Source organism: Acinonyx jubatus, chromosome B2 (genome assembly GCF_027475565.1).
Source record: "Acinonyx jubatus isolate Ajub_Pintada_27869175 chromosome B2, VMU_Ajub_asm_v1.0, whole genome shotgun sequence".
NCBI classification, from domain to species: Eukaryota; Metazoa; Chordata; class Mammalia; order Carnivora; family Felidae; genus Acinonyx; species Acinonyx jubatus.
This window is the reverse complement of record NC_069385.1, coordinates 76,420,379-76,445,901: the sequence shown is the minus strand read 5'-3', so window position 1 is coordinate 76,445,901 and position 25,523 is coordinate 76,420,379. Positions and strand designations below refer to the sequence as shown.

Here is a 25,523-nt window from a genome sequence, read left to right as displayed (position 1 = left end):
GAACCCAAACAGCGCTAATATCTAGGATTTCTGGCCTGAGTCTGTTTTTATGAGGGACTAAGAGATCCATTGGGAGAAACTCATTTCAAAAAAAGAGAATTCTGCACATGGGAGTGGTTAAAAAAATGGTGTATTCATGTATATTAGTCAAAACTGGTCTTTAAGTCTGGCTGCTGGGCTGGGCTGGGTACTTCAAATTTAAAGAATTGATAAAGCAAGTTTTACTAAAAATGTTGTAACTATAGACACTGTGGTGTGGCATAATACTGCTTTAGGGTCCATGTCACAAAGCACAGCACAAAATGGAGAGAGTCTACGTTCTCCCTACCTCTGTATACTACACAGCTGAACTTTGGCTTATTGAAGTTTCCAAGACAATTGCATTATTTTCTCCATTGGCACATCCAGGAAGGGGAGGTGCCACACTTCACACAAGACAGGCCCCCTGTGGACACCTTAGCAGTGGAGATCACCAGCACCAAATGATACTGATTAAGAAGAAAAGAAGAACATGGCAGATGCCTTGAGGTAGATGATAGGTGGCAGACGATACATATGGGTACCGTAGATAGAATTTGAGCCTAGGTGCCTCAGCCGGTTAAGTGCCTGACTTCGGCTCAGGTCATGATCTCAGAGTTCATGAGTTAGAACCCTGCTGACAGCTCAGAGCCTAGAGCCTGCTTTGGATTCTGTGTTCTCCCTCTCTCTCTGCCCCAACCCCACTTGTGCTCTCTTTCTCTCTCTCTCTCTCAAAAAGGAATAAACATTAAACAAAATTAAAAATAAATAATTTGAGTATTTTGTAGTGAGTTGCAGGACTTTCAATAGTAGGTAGATATAAGAACCAGAGAAATATGGTTTATTCCTGCTCATCTGACCCCGTTTGTCTACTTCTCTGAGCTAGATTGGACTACACATACTACATAAATGTAGATTACTCAAACATTAGGTCCTAATTCATTTCAAGAACATGCTGAATGATTCTCTTAAGAAAAGTACCTATTTAGCTGAGATTTAGTAATATATTCAATAACTTCTTTCCATCTATGATATTTCTAGTCAAGCACTCAGATTTTACACTGTTGTCACCATAGCATAATTCGGAACATAAATTGGGGGAACAAACACACAAGAAATTAAAAACACAAGGGAATAGGGTTTGTACACCATGAAGACTCTGCCTTGTTCTCCTGAGAACCAGTGACACTGAGCAACAAAAAAAGGATTCCTGGTACTTTTGGAAATTACATAAAAAATAAATTGAACTTTAGTTCTGAGGGCATACCTGTAGGATGTCTGGTCAGAAAGTTCTGGGCCGGATTCCCTTCCTCATTTAAAGATTTTTGCAAAAGGTTTTCTGCTTACAAGAGAAGACTCTGACAAAGAACGCATTTTAAAAGGTTTATGTGAAAATGCTTGAAATGGGTTATCCTGCACTGTTAGACCCATGCTGACCGCAAATGGAAAAGTATGTATCCTATTGTACTTATAATGGCCTTCAAAAATAATTAAAAACAGAGTAGGAAAAAGCACTGACAAAGTTATTTGGTGAAGACTTTCTGTGATAGTTTTTTTGGAATTGGAAAGCCTCTTCTTGTTTTGCAACAATGGCTCTTCCTTTCTTCTCATCTACCTCATGCTCTGCTACCAGATTAATTTTCCGAAGGCATCGCCTTCATCATGTCATTCTCCTGCGTAAAGCCTCAAAAATAAATTTCGTAGGCAATGGGAAGGAGGAGTGGCAGAGAATAGCAAATTCACAGAGTATCAACTACAGCTAAAATGTATTGTGCCAAGCACTGTTCTAAACACTGTGCATGCAGAGACCCACGTAAAACTCAAAGACTCGTATGAAGGAGAGGCTTATTTTTTACACCAGTTTAAAGATGAGACTAAGGAACTAAGCCAAGATTATACAGACAACATTTCAACCCTGGTAGTCTGATGCTAAACCTCTCAGTCTTAACCATAGCATTTAAATCTGAGAGCTCAAGTGGCCCTCAGGGGCAGACACACACACACACACACACACACACACAGTGTTCCCTGTTCTTGTTGTGCTTGATCCCTGAGAATTTAGGAAAAGCATTCAGTGCCTTCCACAATCCAAGAACTCTTTCCTATTTTATCATTCATTGTCTCCTCTTAATTCCTTCAATCTAGCCAGATGTTCTTGCTGTTTTGAATGCTGCTCTTCCTGAAGATGTCTGTCTTCCTGTCTTTCCAAATCTTAACTGTCACTCAAATCCCACAACAAATCCTGCCTCATTTGAACAAAAACACTTTCTCTGCCACAGTAATTGAGGGGGACCTCTTTGGGACCCCACAGTCATATGGGTTCTTTTCCCATATGGTTTTTCTCACCTCCACTCTCAGCTTTAACCTCATCAAAACTGGATCCAAAGACAGTACACATTTCAGAAACACTTTATTGATTGTGTAAGAGATACAACCACCAAATGTTCCATAGACAGCAGCCTTTATTTAGAGGATATCCCTGGCTTGATAGAATAAAGCAGAGAAACAAATAAACCCAAGTTTTGAAATGAGCTCTTCTAAAATTGTCTTGAACAATTATCACAGGGTTGGACAGATATACAGGACATGTGTTTTATTGATCAAGTCCTCTTTGTTTCCTCTAGTGATTTCTAACACATATATTTCCAATTTACTGGTGGTTTCTTTAAAAAAAAGTTTTTAAAATACATGTGAACTTATTTTTCTCTTAATAGCAACACTAAAACGACTTCTTTTGTCTGCTTGATGAGAGAATATCTTGGCCGCTTTTTCCTTTTCTTCTTGACATCATTTCTCAGATTTTATTGAGTTAAAATGAGGAATTTTATTTAAAAGTTTTTGTTACCTTATGAACCTTTCAAGGATCTTTCTTAACATTTGGACTAAGCTTTATGATCACAGGGACAATTGAGAGAATTTATAGTGCCTTTTGTTGACCTTACTATGCAGGATATTTGGAAGAGAGGGAAGGGCTGTAACTATTTTTTTTTTCAGAAAGTGTAAGTGAATGTACTTTCTAAGTCCAATATGTACTATTATGGAACATAAAACTAATGATGACTATACTCAAATTTAAAAAAAGACTTCAACATGGAAAAAAACCTGATAATGACTAATTTCAATACTGTCACCATTCTATAAGGAGAAAATTTTATAGGAACCAAAGGCAGTTGGCCCCAGATACGGGCCACTCTGACATGAAGATTATTTTGAGCTGAAGACGAATGAGACCCTATGGGCTCAAGAGAAACTTTTGCCCTTCCTGTAACTACATAGAAGAACCTAAATTGGAGGGTCTTTCCCAGAATAAGGGTTATTACCAGAGATACAATTTATCTGAGTGACGCATCTGTGTGGTAGAGCAAATATCTAATTATCACACATCTGCTCTACTTATTGCCCAGTAAAGTACATTCTTCCCTCTGAAGCCCAGACTTCAGCCCTCTTCTCCTTAGTTCAGGATGACAGATGTCATTTTGCCTGTCTTTTGAATCTCCACGTCTGTGTGGATTCCTCATATGTACACCATTAAATTTGATTTTCTCCTGTTAATCTGTCTTATGTCAATTTGATTTTTAATCCAGCTAGAAGGACCTTTGAGGGGACAAGAATCCTTGTTCTCCAATAGTTTCAAATGAGGAGGCCATAAAGCTTCAGTCTTGATTCTGGAAGGGAGTATAAGAGTAATGGAGGCTGGCACTTCAGGCTCATTTTCCTAGAAATGGTATTGGTTAGGGAGGGGCAGGGAGAGTGATTGGAAATGAAGGGGTGGGACAGGTCAGAGAGCTCTGTTCCTGTTCCCAAGCACTGGTTTCTTAAGACTCAGTGAAGAAATAGCTTTCACTATTTTATAAGCACATATAAAGTGCTTTGTTTCTATAATACCTTTTCTAGCATAAGTCTACAAAAAGCCTGCCATGCTCTGCTCAGGCCTGGAAGGTTCTGGGAAAAGAAATAATGAACCCTATTTCTCTTGAGTTTAGAAAAATTCACCAGAAACTCCAAAGAGGCAACCAACTGCTGTGACTGTTTTAAATTAAGTTACCCACTTATGGTGGTGGTGGTGTTTTTTTTTAAGTTTATTCATTTATTTTGAGAGAGAGAGAGAGAGAGAGAGAGAGAGAGAGAGAGAGAGAAAGAGATAGGTAGAGAGCGAGGGAGAGAGAGAGAATCCCAAGCAGGCTCCGCACTGTCAGCACTGAGCCCAGAGCCCAACACAGGGCTCAAACTCACAAACCGTGAGATCATGACCTGAGCCAAAACCAAAAGTAGGGCACTTAACTGACTGAGCCACCCAGGCACCACCAGTGTTCTTGGTTTGGGACTTTTGGTAGATGTATTGAAATGTGTAACCAGTACACTAATAGAATGTGTATAAACAAGTTATGGCAATAAAAATCCTCTTTTTCCTTTCCAAAGCATAATAAAAGGAAAAAGTCTTTAACCCATGAAATGTCAAAAGAGATCAAATTAAAATGTTAAAAGATTTACAGAAAGAAGCCAATTAGGTGGGAAGAAAGATGAATAATGAAATGGAGTAATGTTAGTAATTCCCATTCTGACCAGAAAGGCTGTGGAAGGTCACAGGTGGGGGGTCTGGGGAAACCCTGCCCTCTTACTGTACCTGTAGCCAAAGGGCCCTAGCATAAATGTGGGGCCCTGAAAATGGGTTTCTTAATTTATCTGTAGCAGGTTTGAGGACAAACTGGTTTACTCCATTCCTGGTCAAAAATGGAACCATATTTTAAAAAGAATAGTAGTATAGTTTTGATGCTTTCTAAAATGTTCTTTTAAGCAAAACTTACTTGTTTTAAAACTAGGGAACTTACCTGTTAAAAGAACTTACTTCCGTGTAACTCCTGCCCACTTTTTCCCCCAGACTAAAGAATGATGATGAGTTCTGGTTCATTAACTAATAGCTTGAAGCATCTCAAGAGGCAAACAAAGAGAAATTGTTACATTAAGTCACACTGAATGCTCTGGAGTATTTAAGAAGATGTAGGACTCTTAGATAAGCAATTAGTGGGAACCATCCCTCTGATGTAGAAGATAAATGTTAATGCTTTTCTAACTACAGACTAAGATATACTAGTCATCCTTACATTCCTGAATTATAATGAAATGTGGGTCCTAATTAATCTTTGTTATACATTAAAAGCAAAAACAAATGTTCTAGGGACAACAACTAGGCTAGCTTTATCTATCATAGAAAACCATTTAACCTTGTCAGCATATTTTACTACAGGGGCGACTGATCAGGTTTAATTACCAAGGTGGTTAGTGCAAGGCCAATTACACTGAGTGCCTGGTTCAAGTCAAATTTTTTGTGATCAATGGAATCAAACAAGCTTTGCTAATATCGGCGTATCCTTGTTTAGTAAGCTACTTTTGGCAAAATGATGTAAGGTTGTGGTTTCTGCTCAATCTTTGGCATTTAATGATGTATCTCCATAGTCACTCTAACTGGGAGTTCAAATATCGTGACATATATGGCCCTAATGGTATACATACACCTAAAGCTCAACCAAAACTTCCGTCTGAAATAGCACCCCATCGTACGCTCTCCCTTTACCCAGCTTTCTTTTTCTTGTTGTACTTACTTTCAGAAATTAATTTACTTTATAAGAGTATTTTATAATAAAATATAGTAAAATATAGAGTTTCTTTTTTGTCTGCTCCCTCATGGGAATGTAAGCTCCATGAGGGCAGGGCCTTGGTTTGATGGATCCTATCTGCAGTCCCCGTAACTATGCGTGGCATGTAGTAGGCTTTCAATGAGCACACATTAAATGAACAGACTCAGTGACTGGTTTGCCAAAAATGGGTGGCCAACAGAAATTTTCAACAGGGTCTATCCATTGTTGTTATACAGGGTAAGAATGAGTTCTACTCATTTATAAATGAGAACCACTCATTTATCACAGTTTTTAGATATCAAAAATGGATTGGAAATTTGGTGTTTTAATACGGTTCTGGTCCTTGCCAACCTCCTCTTCCTTTTTTTTTTTTTTTTTTTTTAAGATTTTTAAAAATGTTTTATTTATTTTTTGAGAAAGAGACCACAAGCAGGGGAGAAGCAGAGAAAGAGCAGAGAAAGAGCGGGGGACAGAGGATGCAAAGCGGGCTCTGTGCTGACAGCAGAGAGCCGGTACGGGGCTCAAACTCACAAAACCATGAGATCATGGCCTGAGCCGAAGTCAGACGCTCAACTGACTGAGGCAGGCACCTTTAACAGACTATGCTAATTCTATCACTGATATCCAAGAGGTCCGATGGAACAATGCTTATATGCCTGTGCTCAAAATGTAACTCTACTGTGTGATTGAAATATTTACCTAGCCTCTGGCTCCTCAATATCCTCATATAAAAAAAGGAAAAGTAAGAATGCCCTCATAGGATTATTTTGAGGATTAAAAGAGAGATGATACATGAAAGCATACAGAGCAAGGCCTGAGATTTGGCTAACAAGAAATAGTAACTGTGTTATTATTATTTTGACTGTCATTTGGGTTTTTGCTATTTCTGGGGTTTCTAATTTGTTTTACTTTTCCTATTTCTTTTGTTAAAAATTTTTTTTTCTTAATGTTTATTTTTTAGAGAGAGAGAGAGAGAGAGAGAGAGGGAGAGAGAGAGAGTTTGAGTGGGGCAGGGGCAGAGATACAGAATCTGAAGCGGGTTCCAGGCTATGAGCTGTCAGCACAGAGCCCGACATCGGGCTGAAACTCACAAATTGTGAAGTCATGACCTGAACCAAAGTTGCATGCTTAATCCACTGGGCCACCCAGGTACCCCTACTTTTCATTAACTTCAATCATTTTCAAACACTACATGATGTTTTTCTTGCCCTGTTTCTTGTCTTATTCCCAATTATTTTAAAACCCTGCTTCATTATGTATTTATTCTGTTTGGTCTTCTTGGCACCCAGAGACTTCTTGCCTCAGAGTTCTCTGACCATCTAGGGAAATTGCACAAATGGCTCTTGTCTTGCTTTTACCCTGTTATCTGTACAATGGGAACATACTAGCACCTGTGTCACAGAGCCATGGAGAGAACTGCATGAGGTAATTTATGTTAAAGACCATCGATAGTGTCATGCATAGTTACTCAGTTGATGATAGTGAACATTTTTTTTTTTTACCCACAATGTCCCTTCCTCTCTTTTTGCTGGCTACCCCCTGGTAGATTTTTTTTTTTTTTTTGAAACTCTTAATAGTATATTTAAATTCTGTGGTTCCATTTACGACTGCTCTTGAATAGATTCTGGAATTGTACTCATATGACACATGAGGCTAGTGTGAAATGACTTCCCAGGACCAATATGGAGATTGTACAGCCTGCTTCAATTCTCTCTAGCCCTCCTTATGTGGTTTAACTAAATCTCTTCATTGCTGGATATTTCTCTTTCTCAGAGAAAGAGAAGAAATTTAAAAAAAAATTTATTTAGACAAAGACAAATGATAAGTAGAATGGCTCCCTTCCCCTCTTTTCCCCACTTCCTGTGGCCCCCAAAGAAGACTCTTATAGGTTAACACATTACCCTCAGACCTACCCAGTGCTTAGACATTAACAGCTCAGCTCAACTGTGCTGGCCCTTCCCTCCCAGCCCTAGAACCAGTGGAGACGCGTTGAGCTTGAGAACCTCACTGTGGCAAGATTTTTATTTTTTATTGAAAAAAATATATTTTTTTACATTTATTTATTTTTGAGAGACAGAGTGAGGCAGAGCACAAGTGGGGGACGGGCAGAGAGAGAAGGAGACACAGAATCTGAAGCAAGCTCCAAGCAAGCATTCAGCACACAGCCCAATGCAGGACTCAAACCCACAAACCATGAGATCACGACCTGAGCTGAAGTCAGTCACTTAACTGACTGAGCCACCCAGGCGCCCCTGTGGCAAGATCTTAAGTTGCATGACAGATGCAACTTCACACAGTAACCACAGTATAAACAGAAATCCTCTGTGTGTGTGCGTGTGTGTGTGTGTGTGCGCACATGAGAGAGAAAGAGAGAGAGAGAGGAGAGAGAGAAGACAGAGATGGACAGACAGACCTCTTACTCCTGCCCCTTCCTCAGAGCTTCTCAAAGCCACTCTACTTCCATCCTCCACTGGTGCCATTAAGAAGAAGGTGGGCTTAGCTCTCTCTGGCTTGGTTCCTCATAAGACCCAGAGAGAGGTGAAGAGGTCTAACTACGCTTGATTTTTTTTTTTTTAGTGTTTATTTATTTTTGAGAGACAGAAAGAGAGCACGAGCCGGGGAGAAGCAGAGAGAGAGGGAGACACAGAATCTGAAGCAGGCTCCAGGCTCTGAGCTGTCAGCACACAGCCCAACGCGGGGCTTAAACTCGTGAGCCATGAGATCATGACTTGAGCCGAAGTCGGACACTTAACCGACTGAGCTACCCAGGAGCCCCTAACTACACTTGACTTTAACTTGATTTTACTTACACAAGGTTAGGAAATTGGAATCCTCTTCTAGCTGGGTTTGGTTGAGTGGTAGAGTTGTCTTGAATCCTGAGTACCTTCACCATCGGAACCGTAAACACCGTAACAGCTGCTTTCTTCTCCAGGGGAAGAAAGACTACCTCAGAAGAAATTTCTATTTTATGCACCGACTGAACTCTGCTTCACTGAGTTTATTCCGGTCTCCAACAATATAAACTGAACTCTTAAGAAATAGTCACACATAAAAGCATTCATCATGAATGTATTCATTTGTGAAACCAATAGTACACTAAGGCCAGGCCCCATGCCACAAAAGACCTAGATTTTGTAATGACTGTGTCAGTGACAACACACAACTATACAAAGTCACCAGATCTTGTTTCTTAGGCTATGTCCTCTAAGGCCGTGGTTCTCAACTGGGGTCAATTTTGGACACCAGGGAAATGTATGCTGATGTTTTTAGTTGTCACAACTGGGGTTGGAGGGCTACCAGAATCTGGTGGGTGGAGGCCAGGGATGTTGCTAAACATCCTTCATTGCACAGAAGGGTACCAGAATTATGTCACCACAAAATATGCCACTTTGGCATAAGGATTATTTTGAGCTAAAGACAACTGAAAGCCAGCAGAGGCAGAAAAAGCTCTTTACCTCCGTGTAACTACCTAAAAATAAAGTATAAATTTCCTCTTTTGTAAATGAAATTTACATTTATAAGGGAAATTTCCATTTGTAAAGACGTCTCTGTACCAGGAAGAGCACTACTCCGGGAGACAACTCTTATCATCTGAGAAACTCTTATCTGCATAACAAGACAACCCTATTACCATACATTTTCTTCCCTCACCTTCCTATAATTTGCCTCCCCTGCCAAAAAGCCCAAAACCTCTTTTTTCTTTGTTTAGCCCAATATGGTGTATAAACCTCAATCATCTGACCACCTCCTTGAGTCTCCTTCCTTTGTGAAACTCTTGTGTGGATGTATGCAATTAAGTTGTTTTTCTTATTCACCTATCTTTTATCAGTTTGATTTGCAAACTGCAGCCCCTGAATTGAGAGGGAAAAAGAGTTCCTCCCCACAGCAGAGGACAATCTCTCACAACAAACTGTCATCTGGCCCCAAACCTACATGGTGCTAAGGTGGAGAAACCCTGCTCTATACTGACAGCTAGAAATCGAAAGCATGGAAAACCAGCTTGGTATTTGGGAGCTTAGTAGCTTAAGAGAAACCAAAGTAATTCTCATCTGTGGCTGTGTGTCTTAGACAGATCACTGAGATCTTTGCTGTTTCAAGCTGCGCTTAATAAAGTGACGCTGCAGGGCCAAACAGATGGGTTTTGGTCCTGTGTCAGTCTGCCCGTTACACATTAGGAGTGCTGCAGCATGGCTGTGCTGGCAGGACAAGGGTCTGGGTGAAACAGAAAGTTCGCTAAAGCACAAGGCCAAGTGACACCCACGTTTTGGGTGTTAGGAAATCCAGGGACATAAAACCCAGCGTTTTGGGGGCACAGAGGTATAAGGCAGCCTGTAGGCTAGGATGAACACCACAAGGTTGGGCGAGCAGCAGGTACGGGTGCAGATCCAGACTGTCCTCGTGACAGACAGGGGATCTGCCTGGCTCTCGGAGCAGCTCTGCCCGGAGCCAGGGGACTGTGGGAGAGGATCCAACTGTCTCTGTGAAATCAGCAGCTCGCCGTGATGCTCTGTAGCAATCTCCCTAGCTCCATCATGCTCGCTCCACGGCTTCCTCTCCACCGGCTCTGGCACACAAGGATTAAGACCAGTCTATACTGGGAAGCCAGTGAGGTGCATCTGTTGATCAGCAACAGTATTTGGTAAAGGAAATAAAGAAAAGGAACCCGTGCAGGCCTGCATAAACAGGAAAACCTTTAATGTGATAACCATTCAACAAACATTTATTCACTGAGCATCTCTTCTGAATAAGGCATACAAATTCCTATTATTTTTCTTTCTAAACATTTGTTTGAAACAAACCAAATGGGAAGCTTATGTAAGTTTATTTGCTTGGATGTACGGCAGTTAACTTTCAGATCCACCAGTGAAGCCCCTCACTGCGTTCCACAAAGGACAGATGGGACTCCACTAGCTAATCTCCTTCCAGGTGGTGCTGACGCGGCACATATTGGAATATTCCTCTCTGTGGGAAATAGAGACATAACTTCTACACTTTCCTCAACCTGCTATGACAACGTTCTTCACAGTCTTGGTTCTTCAAAGATTTGAAGTGAACTCCTCTCATGGAGAGTATATGCGAACCAGTAAACTCACAACTTCCACACGATGCTCTTATTCAGTAGCTCTGGTTCTTGTCTCTGTAATGGCTGCCTACTGTGCAGAATGCTGGCCTCTGGGGTGCTCTGTGCGGGAGAGCTGTCTTCCAGGGACAGGAATGTCTTGGCTCCAACAGTTACATCTTCAAAAAGGCCACCTGGAGAAGGAAGAAAAACCCACGATGCTTCACTTATATAACATGATGAAATGGTTCAATGTACGTCAAATCAGAATCAGGGAACTCTGGTCAATAGAGACGCATGCTGATCTACAAAAGAAAAATAACTCCTGGGTCCGGGGAGACACTGCCATTTTACAGCGGGAGCCAATTACTCCTTTTTAAATGAACCATGTAGTAATTAACATGATTCGCATGCACTTTAAAGAAAAAAATAAATAAGTTTTAATTGACACTGAAGCTGTATGGCCGTGAAGTAATCCAGTCCTCCTTCCCATTGTTTCAGACTGCCTTATTTTGGACTTTCTGTGAGCAGAAGTTTGAGTCCAGAAGATTCCTGCCAAGTCCAGCTCCTCACTGCCAGCCTCTCCCCAGGTCGTGTGAATGCTTTTAATCACATTCAGTTATATTTATTGGGCTTGTCGGTAGCAGCTGATCTTAAAACTTAGTGTTTAAAAAAATTCAGACAGGTCTACGTACAAAATCGTTTCAGATTATTTAATGAGGCCCAGATCAAATGCATCTATTTCCCCCAGGAGTTTTAAACAACAGAGAAACAAACACTAAAGTTGATCATAAAAGTTGAGTTCAGAAGTGATAAATAAATTGGGAACTGTCCCAGTATCAGGAAGAGCGCAGACTGCAGATTAGAGACAAAGATGGGGAAGTGTGGGAGGACTGGCAAAGTCATGCTTGGCCTTTTTTGGGGGAAAGAGTGAGCAACAGAACTAAAAAACATTCTACTCCCGGACAGTTGGTTCTTAAGTCACCAAATGCAGTCAAAGGAGGCATGTATTTAATGATCCCTGTTAAGGGGAAAGGAAAAAGGAAGAGTCATGCAGGGCAGAAAGCATCGGCTTTCTGTTGAGTAATTCAGAAGGCTGTTACTCTTCATACAGAGCTGGTGAGAAAGGCCCCTGCTGCGTTTCCATATCAACTTCCTGCTGAGTTTTCTATATCAAGTTTTGCAATGAGAACACCAAAGTTGAAGGAGCAGGCAAAGAAGAAAGGTTAAGATTCCTAAACAAAATGTAAACACAGACAATTGATACAAATCTCAAGGGCTTACTGTGAGGATTAGATGAGATAATGGTTATGAAAATACATGTGTTCCTCTCCCTTGCCTTTCAGCTGATAACAGATATCAGTCAGGAGCCCATGAATACACCAGAGGAGATGGGGCTGTTCAAGAGAGAACAGTGGGGCCCCTTAGGGGATGGCCATGGAATTACAGGGGAAAGGTTATCAGTCTGGCCTCTGGATCACTGTAGATAGTGTCTCTGTCAGGTGATACTCTGCTTCTGTAAGAACAGTTTATGGGGAAGACCTTCCAAAGAAGACAATGCCACTGTTAATATTGAGAAATAGGAAAACCAGTTGTCTCCTTTTTAATTCGGAAAATTGCTATGTCGTGGAGTATTCCAACCAGAAACCACTCAGAATAATACCACTGATAAACATCACCATAAAAGTGGTTAATAACTTTACCCCTGGAATCACACAGACAGACCAGCAGTTCTCAACCTGGGGTGATTTTACCCACCAGGGGACATTTGGCAGTGTCTGCAGACGTTTTGGTTATCATAAATTGGGGGACGCTATTGGCATCTAGGGAGTAGAGGCCAGGGGTATTGTTAAACGTGTTATAATGCACAGGACAGCCCTCCACAAGAAAGAATTATCAGCCCTAAAATGTCAATAGTGCTGATGCTGAAAAATACCAACATTATAGACATAAGCGCTTAAAGCTAGATCTCTATTCACCAGCTGTGTGACCTTCAACAATCTTGTTAGCAGCCTCCCTCAGCCTTTCCTCATCTGCAAAACGGGAATTATAACTGGACCTATCTGAAACTTGTACAACACTTCATAGTTTATGAAGCCTATTTGGACTGCTTTCATCCTGAGTATAACCTGTGATTTACATAAAGCAAATGAAGAAACAGAAGCTCAGAAAAATTAAGTGACTTGCTCAGGATACAAAGCTATTAAGTGGCAATAATGGGCTCAGGAAGAAATTTCGATTCCTAACCCGTGCTTTTCCCACTAGAAGTTTTCAGACGAATGAGGTAAACTGCAGAGGTTTGGGGACTTTTAATCTTCATGATTGCCTCAAATATCAAAGATTTATTTTCTTTTGCATGCCTGTGAATATGAACTCAGGATGGAACTATTACACAAGAGACTGAGCTGATTAAATAATGCAAAATGGAGCCCCCTCCCCCCGCACCAAGAAGGGAAAACTTTAGAATTTGACCCAATATGTCTTTTCAGGTCTAGTTTTCATAATTCTGCCTGCCAAGTACATAATGTATTTTGCAGTTCTTAATAACAAAAAACTGCAATCATCCTTGGGAACAGGTACTGTACAATGCATTTTAGCTTCTTTTTATTTAAAACACTGCGAGTTAATATATTTCAGCATTTCTAACACTGATTTTGTGTTCTCTAGCTTTTATCGATGACAGCAAAAACTGTTCGCCCTAACTGCCATTTATTCTGAGGATAATTTTGTTTCATTACACTAAGAAAACTCTCTGTATTTCATCTTTTTAGTTTGATTCTCAAAAGTAAAAGTTTTAAGGCTTTTCAGAGTACATGAGCACAGCCACAGCTTGAGGCTCCATTGATACATTTCTGGAACATATAGTTACAAAAGTATATATTATTATTTAAAAACAACAGAAATGGGACTCTTTCCTATTGGCTGTAAGGTTTGAGTCTCCCTATTCTGTGCACTTGAATTTGGACAGTTGGGAATAGGAAGAGGGCGAGGAGGTAAAGATGTCTAAAAATAATGTCTCTGCTTTGAGTCATCACCTAAAAACAATCTTCTTAAACCACAACAAACAGGGCTAGGCTGATGTGATAGCTGACCAAATTTCAGTTTAAAATGCTTTAATACATTTACAGAATATGTTAAACACTTTTTAATGTTCTTTTATCTTAGTTAACAAATTTATATTATTAAATTCAATTCCTCAGCATAGATTTGAAATTTCAATCAATAAAAAAATATGCTGTCAAGGCAGGCTGCACAAGATTAACATTAAAAGAAAAGGCTATCTAAGTGCTTTGGGGTTGCTAAACAAGACAGATAAAACAGTAAAATACTGGAAAATGTGAATTTCATAGCAACTGCAAGCTTTAAAAGAAACTCTTTAGAATAAGCATAGCCACACACAAATGTTCTTTAAAGAGTATTGTAGATATTAAATATATAAAACCATGCCTTAAATATGTATTTTTGTTTAGGTATGGCTCATGTTCAAAGTTATGTTCTGAAATAGAATGTTTTATGACACAGAAAAGAGTTTATACTTTATATTATAAAACAGTTTCGAAAATCAAATTTCATTTACAAAACAAAAAATATAAATGTAAATATAAAAATAATTTCAGAAAAATATCAGAAGTTTGTACTTTATACTATACAACAGTTTCAAAAGTCAAATTTCATTTACAAAACAAAAAATATAAATATAAATATAAAAATAATTTCAGAAAATGACTCAAGCATTTATCAAATACATTTAACATCTTAAATAATATTAAGTGGGGCGCCTGGGTGGCCCGGTCAGTTAAGTGGCTGACTTCAGCTCAGATCATGATCTCACAGCTTGTGGGTTCGAGTCTGCATCGGGCTTTGCGCTGACAGCTCAGAGCCTGGAGCCTGTCTTCAGATTCTGTGTCTCCCTCTCTCTCTGTCCCTTTCCTGCTTATGCTGTCTTTCTCTCTCTCAAAAATAAATAAAACATAAAAAAAAGCTTAAAGAAAAAAAAATAAACATTAAAAAATAACAGTAACTAATTTTTACTAACTCACTAATTCAGCATTGATCAGGCCCATGTTGATAATACCTGGACTCATCTTTTTGAGTTGGATAAATAGTATAAGATTTCTCTCTCTGGGGTGGCAGCCTGGCTTCATTCATTCAATTCATTTAATCATTAGGTACTGTCTACACGCCAGTGACTGGCCCAGTCAGACCACACTGAGAAGGCATTCTCCCCCGGTGCTAAGAGGCTGGTGGGGGAGACAGCCATGGAATGAGATAATTCTAATAATGTGGGATAAGTTTTGAGATGGATGCCTAACACCCGCTGGGAGAAAAATACCATTCTTGGGTTATGAAAGGAAGTAAGATTTCTGAGGCAGACCCTGAGAGAGGTCTTTATTACCCTAATTATGAATACTGTGTTGACAGGGGGAGGCAAAACCTGGCATGGCACAGAGTGGCAAACACTTCTTCCTGCTTAAGGATGGTGGCTTGCTAAATGAATGACTAGCAAACTGGAAGGATGCAACAAAAGACCAAAGAAACAATACAATAAGGAAGAAGATCCTCTCCCTCCAAGATGACAACAATTATGTGTATACTCAACTGCAGACCGAGACTCCAGACCAAGGGAACATCCATGCAGCCTTCCAACTCCTGACTTTCTGTATAAAATCCATAAGAGCTTGTAGAAAATAGGAAAGAAAGAGTAAGATGGATGTCTGTAACTTAATTTAAACCTTGGCCTTGTATTTTCTTTAAGCCATGGATGCACTATGATAATTTAAATATAAATAAAAAGCCTGCTGATTTTCATCTATGCAGGAACCAGTTAAGCTAAGATTGGCTGTTTCCCAGTGGACTTCTAGGTGGAAAGCCAGCAGTATGTCTCGTATCAGAAGAGAGAGATGTGTGGGGGAGAAACTAGGACTGATGTCCCATCATCTGTACATAGAGCCGAAAACATGGACAAATTCAACGGTTACTAGATCTTGATCCTATTCACCAAAGCAAGTAAGTTCTAGACATAAAATTCTCCTCACTTCTTTTGGAACAAGGGGATGGTGGAGAATATTGTTGGCATTGGATGGTGCTACTGTAACACTATAGTGAACTAGTGGTTCTGATGCGATCACTGAAGCTTCCAGTTATATAAAGCAAATGAATAACTGTGCTAATGACAGCAAACCCATGGGGTGAACGTTTCTATGGCAGTAGTCTTTAGATGTTACATAAAAAATACTGCCTCAAGCACAAGACACATTTGTTAAAATCAATAATTCTGGGTGGGTGTTCAAATGCACAATATAAAAAAACAGTGCTACCACAATAAATACACCATCACTCATATATCAAAAGGTCTTTTTAACTTCTCAATCCTATGGAATATCTACAGGAGATAACTTGGCAGAAGAGAACCAGCGATACAACCACAGCCGTGGATGTGGTGTTGTGACAATCCCACTGCATTGTCCTGTTGGCGACAGGCCTCTTACCAAACAAGTTTATTCAGAAACAGTTGTCAGAGCTCAGAAACAAAGGAGTATTTTTCTCCAGTATCAATGAATTCAAATATTTAGTAGCAAAACTACTTTAATAAGTAATCTTTCAAGGCAGCTATGTTCATTCTTATCTATCTCTCTTAACATTGACATGAATGAGTGTTGAAGAAGATGAAATACTTGGGATATCAGTACAATTAGAAATCCCAGGCAGGGACATGAACACACATGGGAAACAAAATACCCTTCTATAGCAGATGACTGGTTTCTGCCATCTAAACAGACTTATTTCAGCAATGTTTTTAAATTCCTATTTTACTTGTAAATATTAATTCTTCTAAGAGAGATACGACTAAGGCAGAAAGCTGCCTGATAAAACACTTTCTGACCCATTGTCAAGGATGGAGGAGAGGTTAGCTTGTGAGGTTAGCAGTGTGGATCCCACTGGCTAACAGTTGGAAAAGTGCCTACATTAAGTAGGCAGTGATGTGATGCTGTAACGAGTGGTCCTGGGGCCAGACCTATTCAGATGCAGGTGCGTGAGTGCAGAATTCTATCAAGTAGGAAGAAGGCACAAGGGTGATTTACCACACTTTTTTCAGGGAAAAGGCTAAGGAGGTTCACCGCTGCCTTTGCAAATGGTCCTAGACAATAGTATATCATACCTGAACAGCTTACTGTTGTTGGTTAGTATTCAATAAGTTCTTTACTGTAATTCTTAAAACTTAGAGCAATCGAGAGTTGTATTGCTCAATTTTTTTAATAACTGATTAATGATTATATGAATTACAGAAAAAATTAGGAAAATAAAATTTTTGTAACTCCACTATCAGCTATAACTACTAACACTTTAGATATAGCTCTCTAGACTTCTATTATCTATGTGTAACTGGACATTTTTATATATGCTGCTTTGTAATACATAGGTCCTTTTTAGCCTAATAATCTATTGTGGTGATCTTCCCATAACAATGATTATTTTTCTATGATATTTTTTTAATGGCTACATTAAATTCCACTATATATCTGTATCACTTTAAGAAAAAAAAGATAAATACAAAACATTTTACAAGAAAGCAAATTTGAGGGGTTTCTTTGGGGGTTAAGGGATGGTATTGACTATTGGGCCCAGAGGGTATTTTAGCATAATCTAGTCCAGTGATTCCTTAGGTGTTGTCTCTGGACAAGCTTGATCTGCATCACCAGGAAATTGTTAGGCTAATTCTTGTGCCCTATTCTACATCTGCTGAATCAGAAACTCTAGGGATGGAGCCCAGCAATTGGTGTCTAATAGTCCTCCAGATGACTCTACTCTATGTTAGAGTCTGAGAGCCACTGGTCTAATCCATTCATTTTACGCAGCCGAGCAAACTTAGAAAGGGACTTATTTATAGTGGCACAGCTAATAAGAAGAGGGACTCAAACACAAGTCTAAACCCTAATCCAGCATCTTCATTTACAGACCAGTGCAAAAGGAAGACACTGGTCTAGGGGGTCCAAAAATCCTTATAAAACACATTTTTTCGGGGCGCCTGGGTGGCTCAGTCGGTTACGCATCCAACTTTTTGGCTCAGGTCATGGTCTAGAGTTTGTGGGTGTGAGCTCCATGTTGGGGTCTGTGCTGACAGATCAGAGCCTGGAGCTTGCTTCAGGTTCTGTGTCTCCCTTTCTCTCTGCCCCTCCCCCGCTCATGCTCTGTCTCTCTCTCTCTCTCTCAAAAAAAAAAAGACGCTAAAGAAAAAAAATACAAATAAACATAAAAAAATAAACATTAAAAAATTTTTTTAAATATTTTTTCTTCTAGAAGACAGTAAGACTGTTAAACAAGGAAGAAAGAAACAATGTCCAGTCCTATTTCCTGATATTGATAAAGGATATTGGGCCCAACATCTACAAAAGGAGAGCTGAGTGCTTTTTGTTAATTATCTAGAGATTGAAGGGGCCAAATATCTCAAACTGATCTACTGTGTAAAATTAGGCTGTTAAGAGTTAAGTAAATGATTTTGGGGTGAGGAGGGGCTGGAAAAGATAGCTCCTGATATGCCTTAATGTGGTTTTCTTTTCTAAATCTAGTTACCCCACATGGGTCTCTACCAAAATTATTTGGTTAGTTCAGGTAAACAAAATTGTCCCAAATTTTCATTAAAAATAAAGACTATCATGACAGCACCAAAAAGCTGGCAAAGAAACAAAATCTTCCATATGCTGCTTGGGAGGTGGTGGATATAAAATGGTATGGGCATTCTAGAAAATGGTTTAGCAATTTCTTTGAAAAGCAAACATGTATTTACTATATGATCCAGCAACTGCTGTCTTAGACATTTAACCCAGAGAAATGAAAACTTTATGTTCACACAAAAAGCTGGACACAAATATTTATGGGAGCATTATTTTAATAGCCCCAAACTGGAATCAGACCAGGTGTATAGTTAAACCCACTGTGGTATACCAATATTGTAGAATACTACTCAGCAATAACAACTAGCAAATTACACATACATGCAACTTGGAAGAATCTCCAGGGAATTATGCTGAGTTAAAAAAAGCCGACCTCAAAATGTATGAGAGTGAAATCATACGGTATTTGTCTTTCTCTGACTTATTTCATGTAGCATTATACTCTCCAGTTCCATCCATGTCATTACAAATGGCAAAATTCATTCTTTTCTATGGCTGAATAATATTCCATTGTATATATACCACTTCTTCTTTATCCATTCATCAGTTGATGGACATTGGACTCTGTCCACAGTTTGGCTACTGTAAATAAGGCTGCTATAAAGACATGGGTGTATCCCTTTGAATTAGTGTTCTTGTAATCTTTGGGTAAATACCCAGTAGTGTGATTGCTGGATCATAAGACTGATTATAAAAACTTCATAACTTTTTGAGGAGTCTCTATACTGTTTTCCACAGTGGCTGCACTAGTTTGCATTACCATGAACAGTACGAGAGGGTTCCCCTTTCTCCACACCCTTGCTAACACCTGTTGTTTCTTGTGTTGTTCATTTTAGCCAATCTGACAGGTGTGAGGTGATATCTCCTTGTAGTTTTGATTTGCATTTCTCTGATGAGAAGCGAGGCTGATTGGATGAATGTCTTTTTTTAATTAAAATGTTTTAATATTTATTTAATTCTGAGAGAGAGAAAGACAGAGTGTGAGAAGGGGAGAGGCAGAGAGAGAGGAAGACACAGAATCTGAAGCAGGTTCCAGGCTCTGAGCTGTCAGCACAGAGCCCGACACACAGCTCAAACCCATGAACTGTGAGATCATGACCTGAGCTGAAGCCTGACGCTTAACCAACTGAGCCATCCAGGTGCCACTGGATGGATGTCTTCTTTGGAGAGATGTCTGTTCATGTCTCCTGCCCATTTCTTAACTGAATTATTTGTTTTGGGTGTTGAGTTTTATAAGTCCTTTATACATTTTGGAAACTAACCCTTTATCAGATATGTCATTTGTTAATATCTTGTATTCCACAGGCTGCCTTTTAGTTTTGTTGTTTGTTTCCTTCACTGTGCAGAAGCTTTTTATTTTGATGTAGTCCCAGTAGTTTATTCCTGCTTTTGTTTCCCTTGCCTCAGGAGACATATGTAGAAAGAAGTTGCTACAGCTGATGTCAAAGAAGTTATTGCCTGTGTTCTCTTCTACGATTTTTATGGCTTCAAGTCACATGTAGACCTTTAATCCATTTTGAATTTATTTTTGTGTTTGGTGTAAAAGAGTGGTCCAGTTTCATTCTTTTGCATGTTGTTGTCCAGTTTTAACAACATCATTTGTTGAAGAGACTTTTTCCCATTAGATATTCTTTCCTGCTTTGTCAAGCATTACTTGAACATATAATTGTGGGTTTATTTCTGGATTTTCTATTCTGATCCATTGTATATAATATTTAGAAATGAGAAATTTTTATAAAGAGAGGACAGAGTAGTGGTTGCCAGGGGTTAGGGGTAGTGGGAGGGGAGAGATGGTGTGATTATAACAGGGCAACAGGATGGATCCTGGTTTAACTGCCAACGCAACTGCTCAGTGTCTTGACAATGGTGTTGGAAACAAACATACAGCGATAAAATTGTGTGGTACTTCATACATGTGCACACACATACACAGAGGAATAAAATAAAACCAGGGAAATCTGAGTAAGATGGGAGGGACCATACCATGTCAATACCCTGTTTGTGACAATATACTACAGTTCTGAACAATGTTTCCTTTGGGGAACCTGGGTAAAGGACACAAGTAATCTTTTACATTATTTCTGATAACAACAAGTGAATGTACAACTATTTAAATAAAAATTTCAACAAAAAATAATGCTACAATTATTTTTCTATTTTTTAAATGTTTATTTATTTTTGAGAGAGAGAGAGAGAGAGAGAGAGAGAGAGAGAGAGAGGGAGGGAGGAAGCACGAGTCAGGGAGGGGCAGAGAGTGAGAGGGAAACACAGAATCCAAAGTAGGCTCCAGGCACCAAGCTGTCTGCACAAGCCTGATGCGGGGCTTGAACTCACAAACCTCAAGATCGTTATCTGAGCTGAAGTCAGACGCTTAACCCACTGAGCCATCCAGGTGCCCCAATAATGCTACAATTCTTGGCAAATGATCTTGTCTAGCTTACTTCAATCCAGTTACCTCTACATGTAGCTTGAGATACATTATTTAAAATCTTGCCCACATTGATGTTCTGGTCAATATATCACTGATATTTCATTTCCTCAGTGGAATGACCTGAGTAAGCTAGTAAGATAATTTTGGAATGAGTCCTGAAGCAGATGGCTACAGTGAGACAGAACACCATTACATTTAATGTGGTTGGGCTGACAGCCTGGCATTAAATGCTTAGGTTACACACAATAGCACCTTAAATCTTAGGTTGTATATGAACCACTTATTCTAAATAGTCCACTAAGCACATTCTTTTTTTGCTTTTTTATTGCCCTGGAGTAAATAATGAAGAAAGTATTCTGGCATTTTTTAAAATTCAAAATGTCATAGCAAAATTTCCAGGTACATAATAGGCACTCAATAAATATTTTTTTCACACTGAATACATTAGACTTAAATTCTAATTTTACTTTTTTAAAACAATTTTTTAATGTTTATTTACTTTTGAGAGAGGGAGAGAGAGAGAGACAGAGCATGGGTGGGGGAGGGGCAGAGAGAGAGAGAGAGACAGAATCCAAAGCAGGCTCCAGGCTCTGAGCTGTCAGCACAGAGCCCGATGTGGGGCTCGAACCCACAAATCGCGAGATCATGACCTGAGCCCAAGTCAGACACTTAAGCGACTGAGCCAGGCAGGTGCCCCTCTAATTTTACTCTTGAAAGTAATATTACCTTAGAAAACATACGGAGAAAAAGGAAAAAAAATGTACTATAAAATCTAACATAATTATCACTTGGGCCTATTTCTATATAGTTTTAAGATACATTTTTATATCGATTATCATATGTGCATAATTTTTGATATCATCAACAGTTTTATATGTTGCTCAGTAAGTCTTTACTCATATTTTAATAGCTGTAAAATAGTCCTCCTTAATTTAATCCATTACAAACTTAAGTTGTTCCCAGGTTTATTAAGATCATAAGCATCAGTCATTTTCATGTTTATAGATTTTTTCCATATTTTACAATATTCCCTTAGGGTTGAGTCTCAGGAATGGGATTACTAGATTGAAAGGTATAAATATTATTATAATTTGATGCATATTTTTTCCAGTGAGCTGTACCAACTGGCAATGCCATTAGCATTAGGTCTTTGTTTTTTAATCAGCACAAACTTAATTAAAAAAAATAACAATGCCTTTTGAATTTATTTACTTGCTATGAGTTTAAACATTCTCCCAAATGTTTGTTTAATAATTTGTTTTTCTTGTAAATTGGTTAATTGTGAAATAAAAAACGGTATAACTGAGCTGCAATCTTGAAAGGATGCTGCGGCAGCAAGGATGGATGAGACAGAACAGAGAATCAGCGATGTAGAGGACAAACTTACAGAGAATAAAAAAGCAGAAAAAAAGAGGGAGATTAAGGCAAAAGAGCACGATTTAAGAATTAGAGAAATCAGTGACTCATTAAAAATGAACAACATCAGAATAATAGGGGTCCCAGAAGAGGAAGAGAGAGAAATACAGGTAGAAGGGTTATGTGAGCAAATCATAATGGAAAACTTTCCTAACCTGGGGAAAGACAGAGACATCAAAATCCAGGAAGCACAGACGACCCCCATTAGATTCAACAAAAACCGAACATCAACAAGGTATATCACAGTCAAATTCACAAAATACTCAGGCAAGGAAAGAATCATGAAAGCAGGAAGGGAAAAAAAAGTCCCTAACCTACAAGGGAAGGCAGATCAGGTTTGCAGCAGGCCTATCCACAGAAACTTGGCAGCCAGAAGGGAGTGGCGGGATATATTCAATGTACTGAATCAGAAAAATATGCAGCCAAGAATTCTTTACCCAGCAAGGCTGTCATTCAAAATAGAAGGAGGGATAAAAAGTTTCCCAAACAAACACAAATTAAAGGAGTTTGTGACCACTAAACCAGCCCTGCAAGAAATTTTAAGGGAGACTTTTTAAGGGAGAAAAGATGAAAATATATAAATAAAAATAAATACATACCAAAAGCAACAAAAGATTAGGAAGGACCAGAAACGCCAACTCTACAAGCATCATAATGGCAATAAATGCATATCTTTCAGTACTCGCTCTAAACGTCAATGGACTCAATGTTCCAATCAAAAGACACAGGGTAACAATGGATAAGAAAACAAGATTCATTTATATGCTGTTTACAAGAGACACACTTTAGACCTAAAGACACCTACAGATTGAAAATAAGGGGATGGAGAACCGCTATCATGCTAATGTTCAACAAAAGAAAGCCGGAGTAGCCATACTTATATCAGACAATCTAGACTTTAAAATAAAGACTATATCAAGAGATGCAGAAGGGCATTATATCATAATCAAGGGGTCTATCCACCAAGAAAACCTAACAATTGTAAACATTTATGCACCGAATGTGACAGCACCCAAATATATAAATCAATTAATCACAAACAAAGAAACTCATCGATAGTAATACCATAATAGTAGGAGACTTCAACACCCCACTCACAGCAATGGACAGATCATCTAATCAAAAAATCAACAAGGAAACAATGGCTTTGAATGACATACTGGACCAGATGGACTTAACAGATATATTCAGAACATTTTACCCTAAAGCAGCAGAATATACATTCTTCTCCAGTGCACATGGAACGTTCTCCAGAATAGACCATATACTGGGACAAAATCAGCCCTAAGTAAGTACAAAAAGATCAAGATCATAACGCGCATATTTTCAGACCACAACACTATGAAACTCGAAATCAACAAGAAAAAATTTGGAAAGGTAACATATACTTGGAGACTAAAGAACATCCTACTAAAGAATGAATGGGCTAACCAAGAAGTTAAAGAGGAAATTAAAAAGTTCATGGAAGCCAATGAAATTGATAACAACACAACCCAAAACCTTTGGGATGCAGCAAAGGCAGTCATAAGAGGAAAGTATATAGCAATCCAGGCCTTCCTAAAGAAGGAAGAAATATCTCAGATACACAACCTAACCTTATGCCTTAAGGAGCTAGAAAACGAACAGCAAATAAAACCCAAAACCAGCAGAAGACAGGAAATAATAAAGATTAGAGCAGAAATTAATGCTATTGAAACCAAAAAAAACCAGTAGAACAGATCAATGAGACCAGAAGCTGGTTCTTTGAAAGAATTAACAAAATTGATAAACCACTAGCCAGTTTGATCAAGAAGAAAAAGGACTCAAATAAAATCAAGAATGAAAGAGGAGAGAGCATAACCAACACAACCGAAATAAAAATAATAAGAGAATATTATGAGCAATTATATGCCAATAAAATGGGTAATCTGGAAGAAATGGACAAATTCCTAGAAACATATATACTACCAAAATTGAAACAGTAAGAAATAGAAAATTTGAAAAGACCCATAACCAGTAAGGAAATCAAATTAGTAATCAAAAATCTCCCAAAAACCAAGAGTCCAGGGCCAGATGGCTTTCCAGGGGAATTATACCAAACATTTAAGGAAGAGTTAACACCTATTGTCTTGAAACTGTTCCAAAAAATAGAAATGGAAGGAAAACATCCAAACTTTTTCTATGAAGCCAGCATTACCTTGATTCCAAAACCAGACAAAGACTCCACTAAAAAGGAGAACTACAGACCCATTTCCCTGATGAACATGAATGCAAAAATCCTCAACAAGATATTAGCCAACCGGATCCAAAAATACATTAAAAAATTATTCACCACAACCAAGTGGGATTTATACCTGGGATGCAGGGCTGGTTCAGTATCTGCAAAACAACATGATTCATTAAATCAATAAAAGAAAGGACAAGAACCATATGATCCTCTCAATAGACGCAGAGAAAGCATTTGACAAAATACAGCATCTTTTCTTGATAAAAACCCTGAAGAATGTAGGGATAGAAGGAGCAAACTCGAGATCATAAAAGCCATACATGAACGACCCAATGCTAATATCATCCTCAATGAGGAAAAACTGAGAGCTTTCCCCCTAAGGTCAGGAACAAGACAGGGATGTCCACTCTCACCACTGTTATTCAACATAGTATTGGAAGTCTTAGCCTCTGCAATCAGACAACACAAAGAAATAAAAGGCATCCAAATTGGCCAAGAAGAGGTCAAACTTTCACTCTTTACAGATGACATGATACTCTTTATGGAAAACCCAAAAGATTCCACCAAAAAACTGCTAGAATTGATTCATGAATTCAGCAAAGTTGCAGGATATAAAATCAACGCACAGAAATTGGTTGCATTCCTATACATCAACGATGAAGCGACAGAAAATCAAGGAATCGATCCCATTTACAGTTGCACCAAAAACCATAAAATACCTAGGAATAAATCTAACCAAAGAGGTGAAAAATCTATACACTGAAAACTATAGAGAGCTGATGAAAGAAATTGAAGAAGACACCAAAAGATGGAAAAAGATTCCATGATCCTGGATAGGAAGAACAAATATTGTTAAAATGTCGATACTACCCAAAGCAATCTACATATTCAATGTAATCCCTATCAAAGTAACACCAGAATTCTTCAGAGTTAGAACAAAAAATCGTAAAATTTGTATGGAACCAAAAAAGACCCCAAATAGCCAAAGTGATCTTGAAAAAGAAAACCAAATCAGGAGGCATCACAATCCCAGACTTCAAGCTATACTACAAAGCTGTAATCATCAAGACAGTATGGTACTGGC

The 25,523-nt window shown here is 38.8% G+C and overlaps 1 protein-coding gene across 3 annotated transcripts in view; it reads right to left on the bottom strand.

The window, feature by feature from the left end:
- Nucleotides 1-10,332: 10,332 nt before the first annotated feature.
- Nucleotides 10,333-25,523, bottom strand: part of UBE3D (ubiquitin protein ligase E3D) — a 156,672-nt gene continuing 141,481 nt past the window's right edge. For all 3 annotated transcript variants that reach the window (XR_008298493.1, XM_053222529.1, XM_027057346.2), the window contains one exon: nt 10,333-10,907. Coding sequence is in view for 2 of the 3 variants with exons in the window: in XM_027057346.2 (XP_026913147.1) it covers nt 10,887-10,907 (21 nt within the window). In the remaining variant the exon portion in view is untranslated. The remainder of the gene's footprint in view (nt 10,908-25,523) is intronic.